Raw genomic sequence first — 18025 nt, forward strand, 5'->3', positions numbered from 1 at the left:
ACGGAGAGGGTGAGTCGGAGAGGCATGACAGGAGTGAAAGAGGGAGAGGGGAGAGAGGGGTGAGAGACAGAGAGGGGGAAAGGGAGGTGAAAGACAAAAGTAAGCAGAAGGGAGATCGAGTGTGGGAGAGAAGGGGAGAGTGTGAGAGAGAAGGAAGAGTTCCGAGCGAGGGGAAGAGAGGGGTGAGAGACAGAGAAGGGGAGAGAAGGGTGAGAGACGGAGTGGGGGACAGAGAGTGTGAATGAGAGAAGGGAGGGAGGTCCGCGGGAGAGAAAGGGAGGGTTGAGAGATGAAGAGATAGTGAGAGGGGGAGATGGAGAGATGGCTGGTAAGTTCCCAGGGTCGGGGAACCTAGAACCAGAGGGCACAGGTTTTAGAGATCTAATAGGAGTCCAAGGGGAAACTTTTTTCCCCCAGGTGGTTGTCCGGTCGAGACAGGTACATTAACGACACTCGGACAGGGACACGGATAGGAAAGGTTTAGAGTGATACGGGTGGTCCGTCTGTGGAAGGAGCTGCCAGAGGAAGTGGTCGAGGCAGGTACATTAACGACACTCGGACAGGGACACGGATAGGAAAGGTTAGAGGGATACGGGTGGTCCGTCTGTGGAAGGAGCTGCCGGAGGAGGTGGTCGAGGCAGGAACATTAACGACACTCGGACAGGGACACGGATAGGAAAGGTTTAGAGAGATACGGGTGGTCCGTCTGTGGAAGGAGCTGCCGGAGGAAGTGGTCGGGGCAGGTACATTAACGACACTCGGACAGGGACACGGATAGGAAAGGTTTAGAGGGATACGGGTGGTCCGTCTGTGCAAGGAGCTGCCGGAGGAAGTGGTCGAGGCAGGTACATTAACGACACTCGGACAGGGACACGGATAGGGAAGGTTTAGAGGGATACGGGTGGTCCGTCTGTGCAAGGAGCTGCCGGAGGAAGTGGTCGAGGCAGGTACATTAACGACACTCGGACAGGGACACGGATAGGGAAGGTTTAGAGGGATACGGGTGGTCCGTCTGTGGAAGGAGCTGCCGGAGGAAGTGGTCGAGGCAGGTACATTAACGACACTCGGACAGGGACACGGATAGGAAAGGTTTAGAGGGATACGGGTGGTCCGTCTGTGGAAGGATCTGGCGGAGGAAGTGGTCGAGGCAGGTACATTAACGACACTCGGACAGGGACACGGATAGGGAAGGTTTAGAGGGATACGGGTGGTCCGTCTGTGGAAGGAGCTGCCGGAGGAAGTGGTCGAGGCAGGTACATTAACGACACTCGGACAGGGACACGGATAGGAAAGGTTTAGAGGGATACGGGTGGTCCGTCTGTGGAAGGATCTGGCGGAGGAAGTGGTCGAGGCAGGTACATTAACGACACTCGGACAGGGACACGGATAGGGAAGGTTTAGAGGGATACGGGTGGTCCGTCTGTGGAAGGAGCTGCCGGAGGAAGTGGTCGAGGCAGGTACATTAACGACACTCGGACAGGGACACGGATAGGGAAGGTTTAGAGGGATACGGGTGGACCGTCTGTGGAAGGAGCTGCCAGAGGAAGTGGTCGAGGGAGGTACATTAACGACACTCGGACAGGGACACGGATAGGAAAGGTTTAGAGGGATACGGATGGTCCGTCTGTGGAAGGAGCTGCCGGAGGAAGTGGTCGGGGCAGGTACATTAACGACACTCGGACAGGGACACGGATAGGAAAGGTTTAGAGGGATACGGGTGGTCCGTCTGTGCAAGGAGCTGCCGGAGGAAGTGGTCAAGAAAGGGAGGGGGGCGAGGAGAGAGGAGACTCTACAACAAAGGGGAGGTAGGATTCGGAGGCAGCCGGCAGGAGGGATAGAGACGTGGAGAGAGGGAGCGCTACCGCAAGGCGAGGAGGATATCGCCGCGGGAGACAGAGAAAGCCGAGAGGAGATCTCTGTGGTTGGGGTTATGAGGGTCGGTTCGCTAGCGGGTTGGCGGGGGGGGCTGCACTCACCATCCTGCATCCGGTGTAGCAGTACCCAATGCAGGGGAAGATGTGGACATTCAGCGAGTACAGGATGACGGCGGGAGTGCAGGGAAGAGCGCAAACACCTTCACAAACAGGCAGGCGATGGGGGTGGGGCGGGGGGGAGAGAGAGAGAGAGAGAGAGAGAGAGAGAGAGAGAGAGAGAGAGAGAGAGAGAGAGAGAGAGAGAGAGAGAGAGAGAGAGGGAGGGAGGGAGAGAGAGAGAGAGAGAGAGAGAGAGAGAGAGAGAGAGAGAGAGAGAGAAACTGGAAAGGGAGAGGGGCGAGTGACGGGGGAGAAAAGGGGGAAAGAGTTGAAATGGAGAGAGAGACGGCAGAGGGAGAAAGTAGAACGGGAGGTGGAAGAGTGAGAGGGTGGGAGAGTCAGAGATGAGAGAGAGGAATAAAGTGAGAAAGTGATGGGGGGCAGACACGGAGAATGGAAATGGGGAGTGAGGAAGGTTGAGAGGGGCAGAACCAGAGGGAGAGCTAGAGACAGAGGGGGAGGACAGAGTGAGACGGCGAAGAGAGAAGGGGTAAGAGTGGGCAGAGGAAGACAGAGTGTAAACAAGAGATAAAGAGAGGTGGTGGAGATGGAAGTGGGAGGGGACAGAAAGAGAACAGTCAGAGAGATAGGGGAGGTGGAAATGTGAGAGATAGATGGAGGGTGAGAGACACAGCGACTGGGGACAAAGGGAGGGGAGGAGAGAGGGAGAGAAAGACATGTAGAGGCAGTGGGTGGAGGCAGGGGGGGAGAGAGAGGGACAGACAGAGAGTTAGAGGGGGACACGGTGCTGGTGTGAGAAGGTGAGACGGGGAGAGAACTATGTAGATTACAGGCGATTACACGACAGAGTGACGTCGGCGTACGGGGAGAGGACGGTGGAGAGTGTCGAGGGAAAGGGAGACCTCGGCGTATGGGGGTAGGGCACAGATCATGAACGGTGGAAGGTGTCGAGGGACCTGAGGACTGCTGCGTATGAAGGCAGGACACACACCGTGAACGGTGAGGAGTGTCGAGGGACGGAGGGATCTGGGCGTACGAGGACAGGACACACACCGTGAACGGTGGGGCGTGTCGAGGGACAGAGGGACCTCGGTGTACGAGGACAGGACACGCACAGTGAACTGTGGTAAGTGTCGACGGAAAGGGAGACCTCGGTGTACGAGTGTAGGACACGCACCGTGAACGGTGAGGAGTGTCGAAGGACAGAGGGACCTTTTGGTCCGAGGGTAGTACACCCTTCGTGAACGTGGGGTTTGTCCCTTCCCTCCCCCCGATATCGGCAGAACCCCGCAGCCGATCCCTTGCCCACCCCACCGCCAGTTTCCTCAATGTCCTCCTGGTCGCCGCCCTCTCCGCCTCGGCCGCCTCTTCCTCGAGGCCGGGCATCACTTCCGTCCCTGGCGGCAGCTGCGCGCTGGGGTAGGACGGCGGATATTCCCGGATCTGGCACAGCGGCTCCATCACCTGGAAAATCGTGTCCGCCTTCGCCGGGATCGGCATCATGGAGAGAGTCTGGGGGAGGAAGAAGAGGGTTTTGACCAGTGTACTGTCAGTTAAACCCTCCCTCAATCCATTTTATATTCCGTCCCACTGTCATAGACCACGGAACATAGAGTAGTACAGCACAGGAACAGGCCATTCGGCCGACAATGTCGTGCTGAACCAGCTAAAAGGCAAATCAAAAACACCCAAACACTAATCCCTCCTATCCACACCGTTTATATCCCTCCATCCTCCTTACATCCACGTGCCAATCCAAACATCTCCTAAAAGCCTCTGATGTGTTTGCCTCCACCACCAGAGCATTGCATGCATCCAGCACTCTCTGAGTAAACAACTTACCCCTCACATCCTTCTTGAACCCACCCCGACACGTTCAATTCCTGCCCTCTGGGGTTAGACATTTCGACCCTGGGAAACAGATACTCCCTGTCCACTCTGTCCATGCCTCTCATAATCATGCAAACCTCTGTCAGATCTCCCCACAGCTTCCGGCACTCCAGACAAACCGACACAAGTTTATCCGGCCCCTGATTAGAGCACTTGCCCTCTAAACCGGGCAGCGTCCTTGTTAACCCCTTCTGCACCCTCTCCAAAGCCTCAGCATTCTTCCCGTGGCGGGGCGATCAGAACTGTACGGAATACTCCAGGTGTGGCCCAACCAGAGTTTGATAAAGTTGCAACATAACCTCCTGAGTTTGAACTCAAAGCCTCGACTAACAAAAGCAAGCATTCCATAAGCCTTCTTAACCACCTTATCAACCTGTGCCGCCGCTTTCAAGGAGTTATGAACGTGGATCGCAAAGTCTCTCTGCTCAGTGACACTGTGGAGGACTTTGCTCTTAACAGTGAACTTTAACACACCGTCTCCTCTAATATCTCTCCCGTTTAGAACCCCCCAACCCTCCCTGAATCCACTCCAATATCTCCCCAGCTGCGTCCCCTAGGCAATCCCTATCTGCTCTAAATCCCTCTGCTCTGTGTCCTCTAATCTCCCCCCGAATCTGCTTTCTCATCCACAAACCCCGCCACCTATTTTATTCGTTTCCTTGAGTACCTGCAATATCACCCTGTGACTGATGCCTCTAACCTCTTCCTTAATAGTCTGTCATATTGGACACACAACCCGCCCCCCAATTCCCCCTGAATCGCCCAGTTACTCTCTTTACTGCGCCCCTGTAAGCCTGCCTGAAACTCCTGGTTAGACCATAAGACATTGGAGCAGAATTGGGCTATTCCACCGTGGCTGATTTACTATCCCTCTCGACCCCATTATCATGCCTTCTTTCCGGAACCTTGAACCCATGGCGAATCAAGAATCTATCAACCTCCACTTTAAGTATACCCAACGACTTGCCTCCACAGCCGCCCGTGACAGGGATCCTCAAATTCACCAGCCACTTGCAAAATAAAATCCTCCTCATTTCTGTTCTGTTACGTACCCCGTAACTGGGTGTCTTACCAGCAAAAATAGAAGTGTCCGTTAGGGCCTGGTACTATTTTCCAAACAGTGTTTATTAGTAAAATATACAATTCAATATCAACAATGCAAATATACACCACTTTAGCAATACTAAACCTAAAAGTGTGGGTATAATAATAATCAATAATAAACATGCTCTATCGTTGTCTAGGGATAAGGAATTATCATGGGAAAGTATAAAGTTCAGTTCAGTTCATGTAGGCTGAGGTAGTTGTTGGTCGATGTGTTGTAATTGTGAGAGAGAGAGAGAGAGAGAGAGAGACAGAGAGACAGAGACAGAGAGAGAGAAGAGAGAGAGAGAGAGAGAGAGAGAGAGAGAGAGAGAGAGAGAGAGAGAGAGAGAGAGAGAGAGAGAGAGCGATCAAACAGTGACAGCCAGTCAAACCTTCTGTTACGTTCTTGATCCGTCGATGTGTTGTTGTGGCCATTCAGGTATGACCCCTCTGTCCTTTAGCTAGACCGTTCTTCTATGGTGACTCGTCACCCAAGCAAGGATGGACACACACACAAGCCCCCACCGGCCTCGCTATAAACACTGTGTGTTAAAATTGACCGATTCTTCGTTCGGTCTCCGATGCCCCACACTTTCTCGTGGGTTCCAACACTTAAGCAGTGCTCACTAGTGTGTCTCTTGGTGCGTCTGAGGGGTGTCTCACCAGACCTCACTTTTATCTCTACTCACGGGGTCTCAGATGTAAATCAGTTTTGAACGGCTTAATCCATCAAACCAGCCCACTCCGGCTGTCCACTGAGAAATTTTAATGAACAAAATAGTACCAAGTAAACAGCCCTCTCCGGAGCCGTTATTCTTACAGGAGTCATAATATGGTCTCTCCCCCCCGGTGTTATCTCACCCTTGTCTGAAGCAAATGTTCCAGTCCAGTATGTTTTGTTCCATCTCTTTCTCTGTCATCAGCAGCCTGACAACAGTAACGGTTTGTAATTCTCCCAGGGGAGGGGGACATGGGCAACCCTGCACCCTTCTGTCCATCAGAGCTGTTCATCCTTCGTAACACCCCCATCCTTCTAGGAATTTTCAACAAAGGGGAAAATTAACTAGTACAGCGTTTTACAGGATTACAGAGTTTAGCAAAAAAAAACACAGAAGTGTTCTTAACTATAAAGCAATACAGATATACCTTCACTTAGCATCTAGATAAACAGTCAGCGATTACATTGTCACTTCCTTTAATATGGTGTATCTTAATAAATTCCTGTAGCATCAGACTCCAATTTAATAACCACCTATTTTTATTCCTTTTCGTCAGCAAAAAAAAACTAAAAGGTTGTGATCTTAGCTTAAAAGTATATTATAAAATGTGAACTAATACACGTGTGATTATATTGTAGTACATTACAAAAGTTTGTGCAAATACTAATCTCTATTTTACTTTTAAACTTAACAGTCAATGTTCCATGGTATTTTTATTATTTACATGCTTTGTCGAATTCTCTCAAAACCAGATCATGTTATTTAAAGTGGCATTTTATCAACCTTTGCCCCTTTTCCATTTAACTCTCACGTGGTTAGCTTGCTCACCAGTGTGGAATAGGCCTTCACGTACTCCTTTCATAGGAGTTATCAGTTTAACATCTGCAAGTGATCCCTCTTTGTCTAAACAACATTTTTGGTTCTGTCCCTCCAAATCACATCCTTGAATAACATCAGCGAGTTGTTTACCTTTGAATTCCAAAACAAACTGTAATTGATTCACAGACACCTTGTTAACAAGCCATTGTTTCTTCAGCCTGGTTACTGCTTCTAAAACCAATTCAGACTTTAAATTTTCTTTATTCAATTTAGGAACAACACCTTTCCCTTTTCCTTCAATAATATTCACATCACCACCTTTCATCTCCTCACTAACTTTTAACACACGTTCTAACACAAACAACTGATAATTCTCACTTACCACTGGTACCAAGGTTAACCCTTTCTTCACTGAACCAAGTCCATCTGACCCAAAAGGACTGCATTCCTTTTCAACTGAATCAAATACCTCAGACTTTTTCTGAGTTTCATTACTAGGGTCAGTATCATGTGCATCCACATCTTGAACACACTCAAACGGGACATCTACCTCTTCCAGGCTTTCCATACCAGTCCCTTTTTCAAATTCTAAGTTCCCCTGATCCTCCCAGTTACTCTCTGGGCAACTCCCATCCGGAGTAAACTCAACCCTGCGGGTTAAAACAACTTCATCTGCTAACCCAGCAGACTTCTTCAAGGTAATGGCATCCTTTTCATCTAGGACTGCCCTTATATCATTATTGGGAACACATTTAAAATGTTCAACTTCTTCAAACTGCTCTGTCAAGCCAGACAGATCATCCATGTCCAACCCTGGACCTTCTAACTGCCGTATCTGTTTCTCATCTTTACTCCGTGACTCTATAAAGTCCCTCCTGGCTAAGGGTAGGTCTACCTCCTCTCCTTTACTCTCTTTCACCTCCTTATTCCCCACTTTACCATCCCCTAACCCCTCTTGGTACAGGGTCGGTAAAAACATCTCAGCCAAGTCAACACTGGACTCATTTAAACTGTCCTCTTTCTCAGCAGCCTTTCTCGACATGCTGCAAGTGATTGCGCATGCGGGATAGATCATAGAATCCAGGGGCGGGTCCTCAGCACTCACAGGCTTGCTTGTCAGTTTCACTGCTGAACACACGTCACCACCTGCTAAATCATTACCAAGAAGGACGTCCACGCCGTCTCTCGGTCATTCTGACCGCACCCCTACTTCGACTGGTCCAGATACCAGGTCACATTTTAAAATGATCCCATGCAAAGTCACAGCTTCTGTCCCTTTTCCTATACCTCTTAAAACCACCTCTCCAGTCTCAGGACCAAAATCTAGCACCTTACTTAGGATCTATGACTGATCAGCCCCAGTATCTCTCCAGATTCTCACTGGAACTGGGGTCTCTCCTTCTTTCACAGACACCGTCCCTTCTGAAATAGATTTCTCACGACCCTCTCGTACTCTATCTACCTTTGCCTTCCTCAGCGATTTGCTGATCGACTCAATACACCCTGTAGGGACTGCCGTTTTCCCTTTTCCTGTCTCCTTATTCGGAGCAAAGCACTTAGATGCAATATAACCAACCTTTCCACAATTATAACAGGTCAAGCCAGGAACCTTCCTGCCAGTCTGCTTGTCCTCCTTCTTACCTTTACCACTAGCTCCCTGCTTATTCTCTACCTTAGCCGGTGGACTTTCTCTACCGTCCCTACTGCCTTTCTGGTAACTCTTATTTGAGGAAAACTTTGTCTTGTGGGTTAGGGCATATTCATCTGCGAACCTGGCAAATTCCGATATAGACTTATTCGGCTGCTCGTTCAGATACATCCTGATATTATGCGAAACACAACCTTTAAATTCCTCAATCAGAATTAACTCTCTGAAACGATGGAAATCCTCCTCCACCTTTTCTGCAGCACACCAGCGATCCAAGAGCACACCCTTTTCATAGGCAAACTCTGCATACGTCTGATTCCACAGTTTCTTTAAATCTCTGAACTTTTGTCTATACGCTTCAGGTACCAACTCATAGGCCCGAAGGATAACCTCCTTTACTTGCTCATAATCCTCAGACTCGTCCATGGACAATGCTGCATATGCCCGTTGAGCATTACTTTTTAATGCACTTTGTAACAACGCCACCCACTGATCTCTGGGCCACTTCTGAGTCACTGCCACCTTTTCAAAATGCAAGAAGTAACTATCAACATCTGTCTCCTTGAACGGAGGTACTAACCTAAACTCCCTACTAATATTAATCTCCTCTCTTGAGCCTTCCCTTCGGTCTTTTCCCTGTTCCTTTAACCTCTCCATGACCAGCGCATGCTGCCTATCTCTCTCCTTTTCCCTTCCCTCCATCTCCCTTTCAGCCTTTTCCTTCTCCCTTTGTGCCTCCCAGGCAGCTCTCTCCCGCTCCCTTTGCGCCTCTAACTCCTTTAGCAGGATCTCATTCTCCCTTTTCTTCTGTTCCGCGTCCAACCTTAATTTTTCCAACTCTAACTGAACCACCCCAACAACTGGTTTCTTTTCAGGGATAAGTTCCAATACCCCCGGCGTGAACACATCCTCGGATATATAATACTGGGCTATGGCCCTCTGTATCTCCCACTTTTTCATTGACGACTTCACCTCTGGGAGATTTAAACCTTTCGCAATATTCACCAAGTCCGTCTTTTTGGCACTCTCTAGCACCTTCAAAGTCGGGTTTTCTATAAATTCAGCTATATCCATCTTTGCTGGTTTCCCATCTGGTTACCCATGCAACCAGAACAAATAATGGACTTAAAGCCCGATTCACTGACCCCCCAATTTGGTATCAAATCTCGAGACGAGGCCCCAATTTGTTACGTACACCGTAACTGGGTGTCTTACCAGCAAAGATAGAAGTATCCGTTGGAGTCTGGTACTATTATCAAAACAGTGTTTATTAGTAAAATATACAAATCAATATCAACAATGCAAATATACAGACAATACACGTTAGCAATACTAAACCTAAAAGTGTGGGTATAATAATAATCAATAATAAACAAGCTCTATCGATGTCCGGGGATAATGAATTGTCATATGTGAATATAAAGTTCAGTTCAGTTCATACGTACTGAGGTAGTTGTTGGTCGATGTGTTGTAATTGTTGGAGAGAGAGAGAGTGAGCAAACAGTGACAGCCAGTCAAACCTTCCTTTACAATCTTGATCAGTCAATGTGTTGTTGTGGCCATTCAGGTATGACCCCTCTGTCCTTTAGCTAGACCGTTCTTCTATGGTGGATTCGTCGCCCAGGCAAGGGTGGACACACACACAAGGCCCCACCGGCCTCGCTATAAACACTATGAGTTAAAATTGACTGATCCTTCATTCGGTCTCCAATGCCCCACACTTTCTCGTGGGTTCCAACACTTAAGCAGTGCTCACTAGTGTGTCTCTTGGTGCATCTGAGGGGTGTCTCCCCAGACCTCTCATTTATCCCTACTCACTGGGTCTCAGGTGTCAATCAGTTTTGAATGGCTTAGCCCATCAAACCAGCCCACTCCGGCTGTCCACTGAGGAATTTTAATGAACAGAATAGTACCAAGTAAACAGCCCTCTCCGGAGCCATAAGTTTTACAGGAGTCATAATATGGTGGAACAACAAGTCTCTTCCTCCCTGGGTTATCTCTCCCTTATCTGAAGCAAATATTCCAGTCCAAGTATGTTTTAGTTCCATCTCTTTCTCTCTCATTAGCAGCCTGGCAAGAGTAACGGTTTGTAATTCTCCCAAGGGAGGGGGACATGGGCAACCCTGCACCCTTCTGCCCATCAGAGCTGTTCATCCTTCGTAACAATAGTAACTTAAACAAGATAAACAGAAGTTAACAGTATTATGTGTATATATGTGTATAAATAAAACTCCCAAACTATTGAGCTCGGGGGAAACAAGGCTTGGAGTCTTGAGATGGTAAAGTATGAACGTTCAGTTCAACTACAGAATAGGTGATGAGAGAGATATTTGTAATCCAGGGTAAATGTCAAGAGAAGGCAATTATGTCGAATTCCACAGGTTCCATGGTCGTAAAACAAGAGAACAGTCACTGTAGATTTTATCTGTCATCTTTCCAAATTCACATACTAATTATCACCCAAAGTGACTTGTCACAAGGGGTATCGTCTTCAAATGAATTACCACTCCACACCCAGGCAAGGGTTGACACATCAGTGGTCTTCACAGGATACCCCAAATCAGATCCACTCCTATAGCTCAAACAAGGTAACAACCACACATTTGATGTATGCTGAATTGATAATTAACCCACCCTTCTGGGCATAGGAGAATTCCAAACAGTGACCCTTGGCCACTAGTTCCCTGGTTTCGATCCTTCCATCTTTCTTCCTTCGTCTACGTCTGACTCTGAGTGTCTGTGTCCTCAGTTAAAACTAAACAAACTGCGAGCGATGTAAACAAGCTGCAAGTCAGACTGATTCACCTTCTTAATCTCTATCTCTCCCTCTCTCTCGAAATAACAGTCCACAGCAAACAAAACCTAGGGATTCATAACAACGGCCACTCCCCATTGTGAAATGACTGGTATGCCAGTAGTTGAGATGACAGAGTGAATCCTTACCCACATTCTCAGCAGGTGAACGGCTTCTCCCCAGTGTGAACTTGCTGATGTCTCTGTAGTGTGGAAGAGCGAATGTATCTCTTCCCACATTCTGAGCAAGTGAACAGCTTCTTCCCAGTGTGAATTTGTTGATGACTCCGTAGGTCAGATGACCGAGTGAATCTCTCCCCACAGACTGAGCAGGTGAATAGCTTCTCCCCAGTGTGAACTCGCTGATGACTCTGTAGGTTGGATGGATCAGTGAATCCCTTCCCACAGACTGAGCAGGTGAATGGCTTCTCCCCAGTGTGAACTCGCTGATGACTCTGCAGGTTGGATGGATCAGTGAATCTCTTCCCACAGACTGCGCAGGTGAATGGCTTCTCCCCAGTGTGAACTCGCTGATGACTCTGCAGGTTGGATGGATCAGTGAATCTCTTCCCACATTCTGAACAGGTGAACGGCCTCTCCCCAGTGTGAATTCGCTGATGACTCTGTAGGTTGGATGGATCAGTGAATCTCTTCCCACAGACTGAGCAGGTGAATAGCTTCTCCCCAGTGTGAACTCGCTGATCACTCTGGAGTTGGGATGACTGAGTGAATGCCTTCCCACATTCTGAGCAGATGAACGGCTACTCCCCAGTGTGAACTCGCTGGTGTCTCTGTAGGGTGGATGAATGAGTGAATCTCTTCCCACAGACTGAGCAGGTGAACGGCTTCTCCCCAGTGTGAACTCGCTGATGACTCTGTAGTTGGGATGACTGAGTAAATCTCTTCCCACATTCTGAACAGGTGAACGGCTTCTCCCCAGTGTGAACTCGCTGATGACTCTGAAGGTTGGATGAGTGAGTGAATCCCTTCCCACAGACTGAGCAGGTGAATAGCTTCTCCCCAGTGTGAACTCGCTGATGTCTCTGTAGGTTGCATGACAGAGTGAATCTCTTCCCACAGACTGAGCAGGTGAATGGCCTCTCCCCAGTGTGAACTCGATGATGACTCTGTAGTTGAGATGACTGAGTAAATCTCTTCCCACATTCTGAACAGGTGAACGGCTTCTCCCCAGTGTGAACTCGCTGATGACTCTGTAGGTTGGATGGATCAGTGAATCCCTTCCCACAGACTGAGCAGGTGAATGGCTTCTCCACAGTGTGAACTCGCTGACGACTTTGTAGTTGGGATGACTGAGTGAATCCCTTCCCACATTCTGAGCAGATGAACGGCTTCTCCCCAGTGTGAACTCGCTGATGTCTCTGTAGGCTGGATAACTGAGCGAATCGGCTCCCACAGTCTGAGCAGCTGAATGGCCTCTCCCCAGTGTGAACTCGCAGATGACTCTGTACTTGGGATAACTCAGAGAATCTCTTCCCACAGACTGAGCAGGTGAACGGCTTCTGCCCAGTGTGAACTCGCTGGTGTCTCTGTAGGGTGGATGAATGAGTAAATCTCTTCCCACAGACTGAGCAGGTGAATGGCCTCTCCCCAGTGTGAACTCGCTGATGACTCTGCAGTTGGGATGACTGAGTAAATCTCTTCCCACATTCTGAACAGGTGAACGGCTTCTCCCCAGTGTGAACTCGCTGATGACCCTGTAGGTTGGATGGATCAGTGAATCCCTTCCCACAGACAGAGCAGGTGAATGGCTTCTCCCCAGTGTGAACTCGCTGATGACTGTGTAGTTGGGATGACTGAGTAAATTCCTTCCCACATTCTGAGCAGATGAACGGCTTCTCCCCAGTGTGAACTCGCTGGTGTCTCTGTAGGGTGGATGAATGAGTGAATCTCTTCCCACAGACTGAGCAGGTGAACGGCCTCTCCCCAGTGTGAACTCGCTGATGACTCTGTAGTTGGGATGACTGAGTAAATCTCTTCCCACATTCTGAACAGGTGAACGGCTTCTTCCCAGTGTGAACTTGCTGATGACTCTGAAGGTTGGATGAGTGAGTGAATCCCTTCCCACAGACTGAGCAGGTGAATAGCTTCTCCCCAGTGTGAACTCGCTGATGTCTCTGTAGGTTGCATGACAGAGTGAATCTCTTCCCACAGACTGAGCAGGTGAACGGCTTCTCCCCAGTGTGAACTCGCTGATGACTGTGTAGTTGGGATGACTGAGTAAATTCCTTCCCACATTCTGAGCAGATGAACGGCTTCTCCCCAGTGTGAACTCGCTGGTGTCTCTGTAGGGTGGATGAATGAGTGAATCTCTTCCCACAGACTGAGCAGGTGAACGGCCTCTCCCCAGTGTGAACTCGCTTATGACTCTGTAGTTGAGATGACTGAGTAAATCTCTTCCCACATTCTGAACAGGTGAACAGCTTCTCCCCAGTGTGAACTCGCTGATGACTCTGCAGGTTGGATGGATCAGTGAATCTCTTTCCACAGACTGAGCAGATGAACGGCTTCTCCCCAGTGTGAACTCGCTGACGACTTTGTAGTTGGGATGACTGAGTGAATCCCTTCCCACATTCTGAGCAGATGAACGGCTTCTCCCCAGTGTGAACTCGCTGATGTCTCTGTAGGCTGGATAACTGAGCGAATCGGCTCCCACAGTCTGAGCAGCTGAATGGCCTCTCCCCAGTGTGAACTCGCAGATGACTCTGTACTTGGGATAACTCAGAGAATCTCTTCCCACAGACTGAGCAGGTGAACGGCTTCTGCCCAGTGTGAACTCGCTGGTGTCTCTGTAGGGTGGATGAATGAGTAAATCTCTTCCCACAGACTGAGCAGGTGAATGGCCTCTCCCCAGTGTGAACTCGCTGATGACTCTGCAGTTGGGATGACTGAGTAAATCTCTTCCCACATTCTGAACAGGTGAACGGCTTCTCCCCAGTGTGAACTCGCTGATGACCCTGTAGGTTGGATGGATCAGTGAATCCCTTCCCACAGACAGAGCAGGTGAATGGCTTCTCCCCAGTGTGAACTCGCTGATGACTGTGTAGTTGGGATGACTGAGTAAATTCCTTCCCACATTCTGAGCAGATGAACGGCTTCTCCCCAGTGTGAACTCGCTGGTGTCTCTGTAGGGTGGATGAATGAGTGAATCTCTTCCCACAGACTGAGCAGGTGAACGGCCTCTCCCCAGTGTGAACTCGCTGATGACTCTGTAGTTGGGATGACTGAGTAAATCTCTTCCCACATTCTGAACAGGTGAACGGCTTCTTCCCAGTGTGAACTTGCTGATGACTCTGAAGGTTGGATGAGTGAGTGAATCCCTTCCCACAGACTGAGCAGGTGAATAGCTTCTCCCCAGTGTGAACTCGCTGATGTCTCTGTAGGTTGCATGACAGAGTGAATCTCTTCCCACAGACTGAGCAGGTGAACGGCTTCTCCCCAGTGTGAACTCGCTGATGACTGTGTAGTTGGGATGACTGAGTAAATTCCTTCCCACATTCTGAGCAGATGAACGGCTTCTCCCCAGTGTGAACTCGCTGGTGTCTCTGTAGGGTGGATGAATGAGTGAATCTCTTCCCACAGACTGAGCAGGTGAACGGCCTCTCCCCAGTGTGAACTCGCTTATGACTCTGTAGTTGAGATGACTGAGTAAATCTCTTCCCACATTCTGAACAGGTGAACAGCTTCTCCCCAGTGTGAACTCGCTGATGACTCTGCAGGTTGGATGGATCAGTGAATCTCTTTCCACAGACTGAGCAGATGAACGGCTTCTCCCCAGTGTGAACTCGCTGATGTCTCTGTAGGCTGGATAACTGAGCGAATCTGCTCCCACAGTCTGAGCAGCTGAATGGCCTCTCCCCAGTGTGAACTCGCAGATGACTCTGTACTTGGGATAACTCAGAGAATCTCTTCCCACAGACTGAGCAGGTGAACGGCTTCTGCCCAGTGTGAACTCGCTGGTGTCTCTGTAGGGTGGATGAATGAGTGAATCTCTTCCCACAGACTGAGCAGGTGAATGGCCTCTCCCCAGTGTGAACTCGCTGATGACTCTGTAGTTGGGATGACTGAGTAAATCTCTTCCCACATTCTGAACAGGTGAACGGCTTCTCCCCAGTGTGAACTCGCTGATGACCCTGTAGGTTGGATGGATCAGTGAATCCCTTCCCACAGACTGAGCAGGAGAATGGCTTCTCCCCAGTGTGAACTCGCTGATGACTGTGTAGTTGGGATGACTGAGTAAATTCCTTCCCACATTCTGAGCAGATGAACGGCTTCTCCCCAGTGTGAACTCGCTGATGACTCTGGAGTTGGGATGACTGAGTGAATCCCTTCCCACATTCTGAGCAGATGAACGGCTACTCCCCAGTGTGAACTCGCTGGTGTCTCTGTAGGGTGGATGAATGAGTGAATCTCTTCCCACAGACTGAGCAGGTGAACGGCTTCTCCCCAGTGTGAACTCGCTGATGACTCTGTAGTTGGGATGACTGAGTAAATCTCTTCCCACATTCTGAACAGGTGAACGGCTTCTCCCCAGTGTGAACTCGCTGATGACTCTGAAGGTTGGATGAGTGAGTGAATCCCTTCCCACAGACTGAGCAGGTGAATAGCTTCTCCCCAGTGTGAACTCGCTGATGTCTCTGTAGGTTGCATGACAGAGTGAATCTCTTCCCACAGACTGAGCAGGTGAATGGCCTCTCCCCAGTGTGAACTCGATGATGACTCTGTAGTTGAGATGACTGAGTAAATCTCTTCCCACATTCTGAACAGGTGAACGGCTTCTCCCCAGTGTGAACTCGCTGATGACTCTGTAGGTTGGATGGATCAGTGAATCCCTTCCCACAGACTGAGCAGGTGAATGGCTTCTCCACAGTGTGAACTCGCTGATGACTTTGTAGTTGGGATGACTGAGTGAATCCCTTCCCACATTCTGAGCAGATGAACGGCTTCTCCCCAGTGTGAACTAACTGATGTCTCTGTAGGCTGGATAACTGAGCGAATCTGCTCCCACAGTCTGAGCAGCTGAATGGCCTCTCCCCAGTGTGAACTCGCAGATGACTCTGTACTTGGGATAACTCAGAGAATCTCTTCCCACAGACTGAGCAGGTGAACGGCTTCTCCCCAGTGTGAACTCGCTGATGACTCTGTAGTTGGGATGACTGAGTAAATCTCTTCCCACATTCTGAACAGGTGAACGGCTTCTCCCCAGTGTGAACTCGCTGATGACCCTGTAGGTTGGATGGATCAGTGAATCCCTTCCCACAGACTGAGCAGGTGAATGGCTTCTCCCCAGTGTGAACTCGCTGATGACTGTGTAGTTGGGATGACTGAGTAAATTCCTTCCCACATTCTGAGCAGATGAACGGCTTCTCCCCAGTGTGAACTCGCTGGTGTCTCTGTAGGGTGGATGAATGAGTGAATCTCTTCCCACAGACTGAGCAGGTGAACGGCCTCTCCCCAGTGTGAACTCGCTGATGACTCTGTAGTTGAGATGACGGAGTAAATCTCTTCCCACATTCTGAACAGGTGAACAGCTTCTCCCCAGTGTGAACTCGCTGATGACTCTGCAGGTTGGATGGATCAGTGAATCCCTTCCCACATTCTGAGCAGATGAACGGCTTCTCCCCAGTGTGAACTCGCTTAAGTCTCTGTAGGCTGGATAACTGAGTGAATCTCTTCCCACAGACCAAGCAGATGAACGGCTGCTCCTTTGTGCGAACTCGCTGGTGATGCATTAGGTCTGATGACTGAGTGAATCCTTTCCCAGAAATTCAACAGATGATCAGCCTCTGCCCAGTGTGGTGTGAACTGACTGGTGTGTCCACAGGTGGGAAGACCAACTGAATCCTTTCTCACACACAGAACAGATGAATGGCCTTGCCCAGTGTGAACTTGCTGATGTACCTTCAGTTGAGATGACCGAGTGAGTTATTTCCCACTGTCTGAGCAGGTGAAAGGCCTTTCTCCTGTGTAAAATGATGGGTTGCCAGTTGGTCAAATGACCGAGTGAATCCTTCCCCACAGTCTGAGCAGGAAGGATGGTCGATAGGATCCCTTGTTCCACTTCTTAAATATCTAGACAGAGACAACAAAACTGGTGTGCCGTGTTTGTGCTTCCTGGAGACAAATTCCTTCTCATTTTTAACCTGTAAAAAGATTTACAAAATCCATCAATGGGTTTAGGACAACATTTCAGATGAGATTACATGAGTTGCCAAGGTTTGATCTGGTATCACACTGATACAGTGAGGTTCAACACAAGTTAGAAGAGATATCATCTCCTGACTGGGCAGAGTGCTGGTTTCTGGAATGACCATCAATTCCCTGATGCTCTTCCTGTCTCTATCAGAAAGGAGCATTTCTGCCATCTCCAATTTGAGCCATAGTTTGACTCTCTCCATTGGTATTATTCCCCCCTCCTGCTGAACTGCATGGGTGCCTGGCCCCACAGTAACTGAAACAGTCTCACGCAAATAGTCTTTCTTGATGTGCATCTGGGATTTTCTTTTATGTATTATTAACTTAAAGAGCCACAGTTTTAACGCCATATAAAAAATTCCTGCTGAGATGAATGGTTGGTCCGCACAGCTGTTAAAAGGACTTAGAGTGAATTTTTGTATTATTGTCACTATTTAATCTGCCCACTCCCATACCCCTACCATCCAGGTACCTACACAAAATGTTGAAATCGAGCTTGCATGCACCGCTTGTGCTGGCTGCTCATTCCACACCCTGATGACTGTCTGTCTGAAGAAGTTGCCCCTCATGTTACCCTTAACATTTTACCTTTCACCCTTAACCCATGGCCTCTGGTTGTAGTTCCACCCAATCTCAGTGGAGAAAGCCAACTTGCATTTACACTATCTATGCCCCTCTATCACAATCAAATCTCCCCTCAATCTTCTACATTCCAAGGAATAAAGTTCATACCAAAGTGCAACAACTCACACTTGTCTGCATTAAATTCCATTTTCCATTTCTCAAACCATTTTGCCAGCTGGTCCAGATCACACTGCAAGTTTAAATGCGTTTTTGGCATTGACTAGATGGGCCAAAGAGCC

The 18025-nt window shown here is 49.0% G+C and overlaps 2 protein-coding genes across 2 annotated transcripts in view; one reads left to right on the forward strand and one right to left on the reverse strand.

Moving 5' to 3' along the window:
• LOC140724182 (NACHT, LRR and PYD domains-containing protein 3-like) overlaps window positions 1–18025 on the forward strand; it is a 431143-nt gene that overhangs the window by 277541 nt on the left and 135577 nt on the right. The window lies entirely within an intron of this gene.
• The window catches only part of LOC140724181 (uncharacterized), a 40385-nt gene continuing 31841 nt past the window's right edge, over window positions 9482–18025 (reverse strand). Inside the window, 3 exon segments of the mRNA XM_073038665.1 lie at window positions 9482–12208; window positions 12260–13603; window positions 13763–16722. Of these exon segments, the coding sequence (XP_072894766.1) occupies window positions 11108–12208; window positions 12260–13603; window positions 13763–16722 (5405 nt within the window). The 3' untranslated portion in view covers window positions 9482–11107.

Source organism: Hemitrygon akajei, unplaced genomic scaffold (assembly GCF_048418815.1).
Source record: "Hemitrygon akajei unplaced genomic scaffold, sHemAka1.3 Scf000171, whole genome shotgun sequence".
Classification (NCBI taxonomy): Eukaryota; Metazoa; Chordata; class Chondrichthyes; order Myliobatiformes; family Dasyatidae; genus Hemitrygon; species Hemitrygon akajei.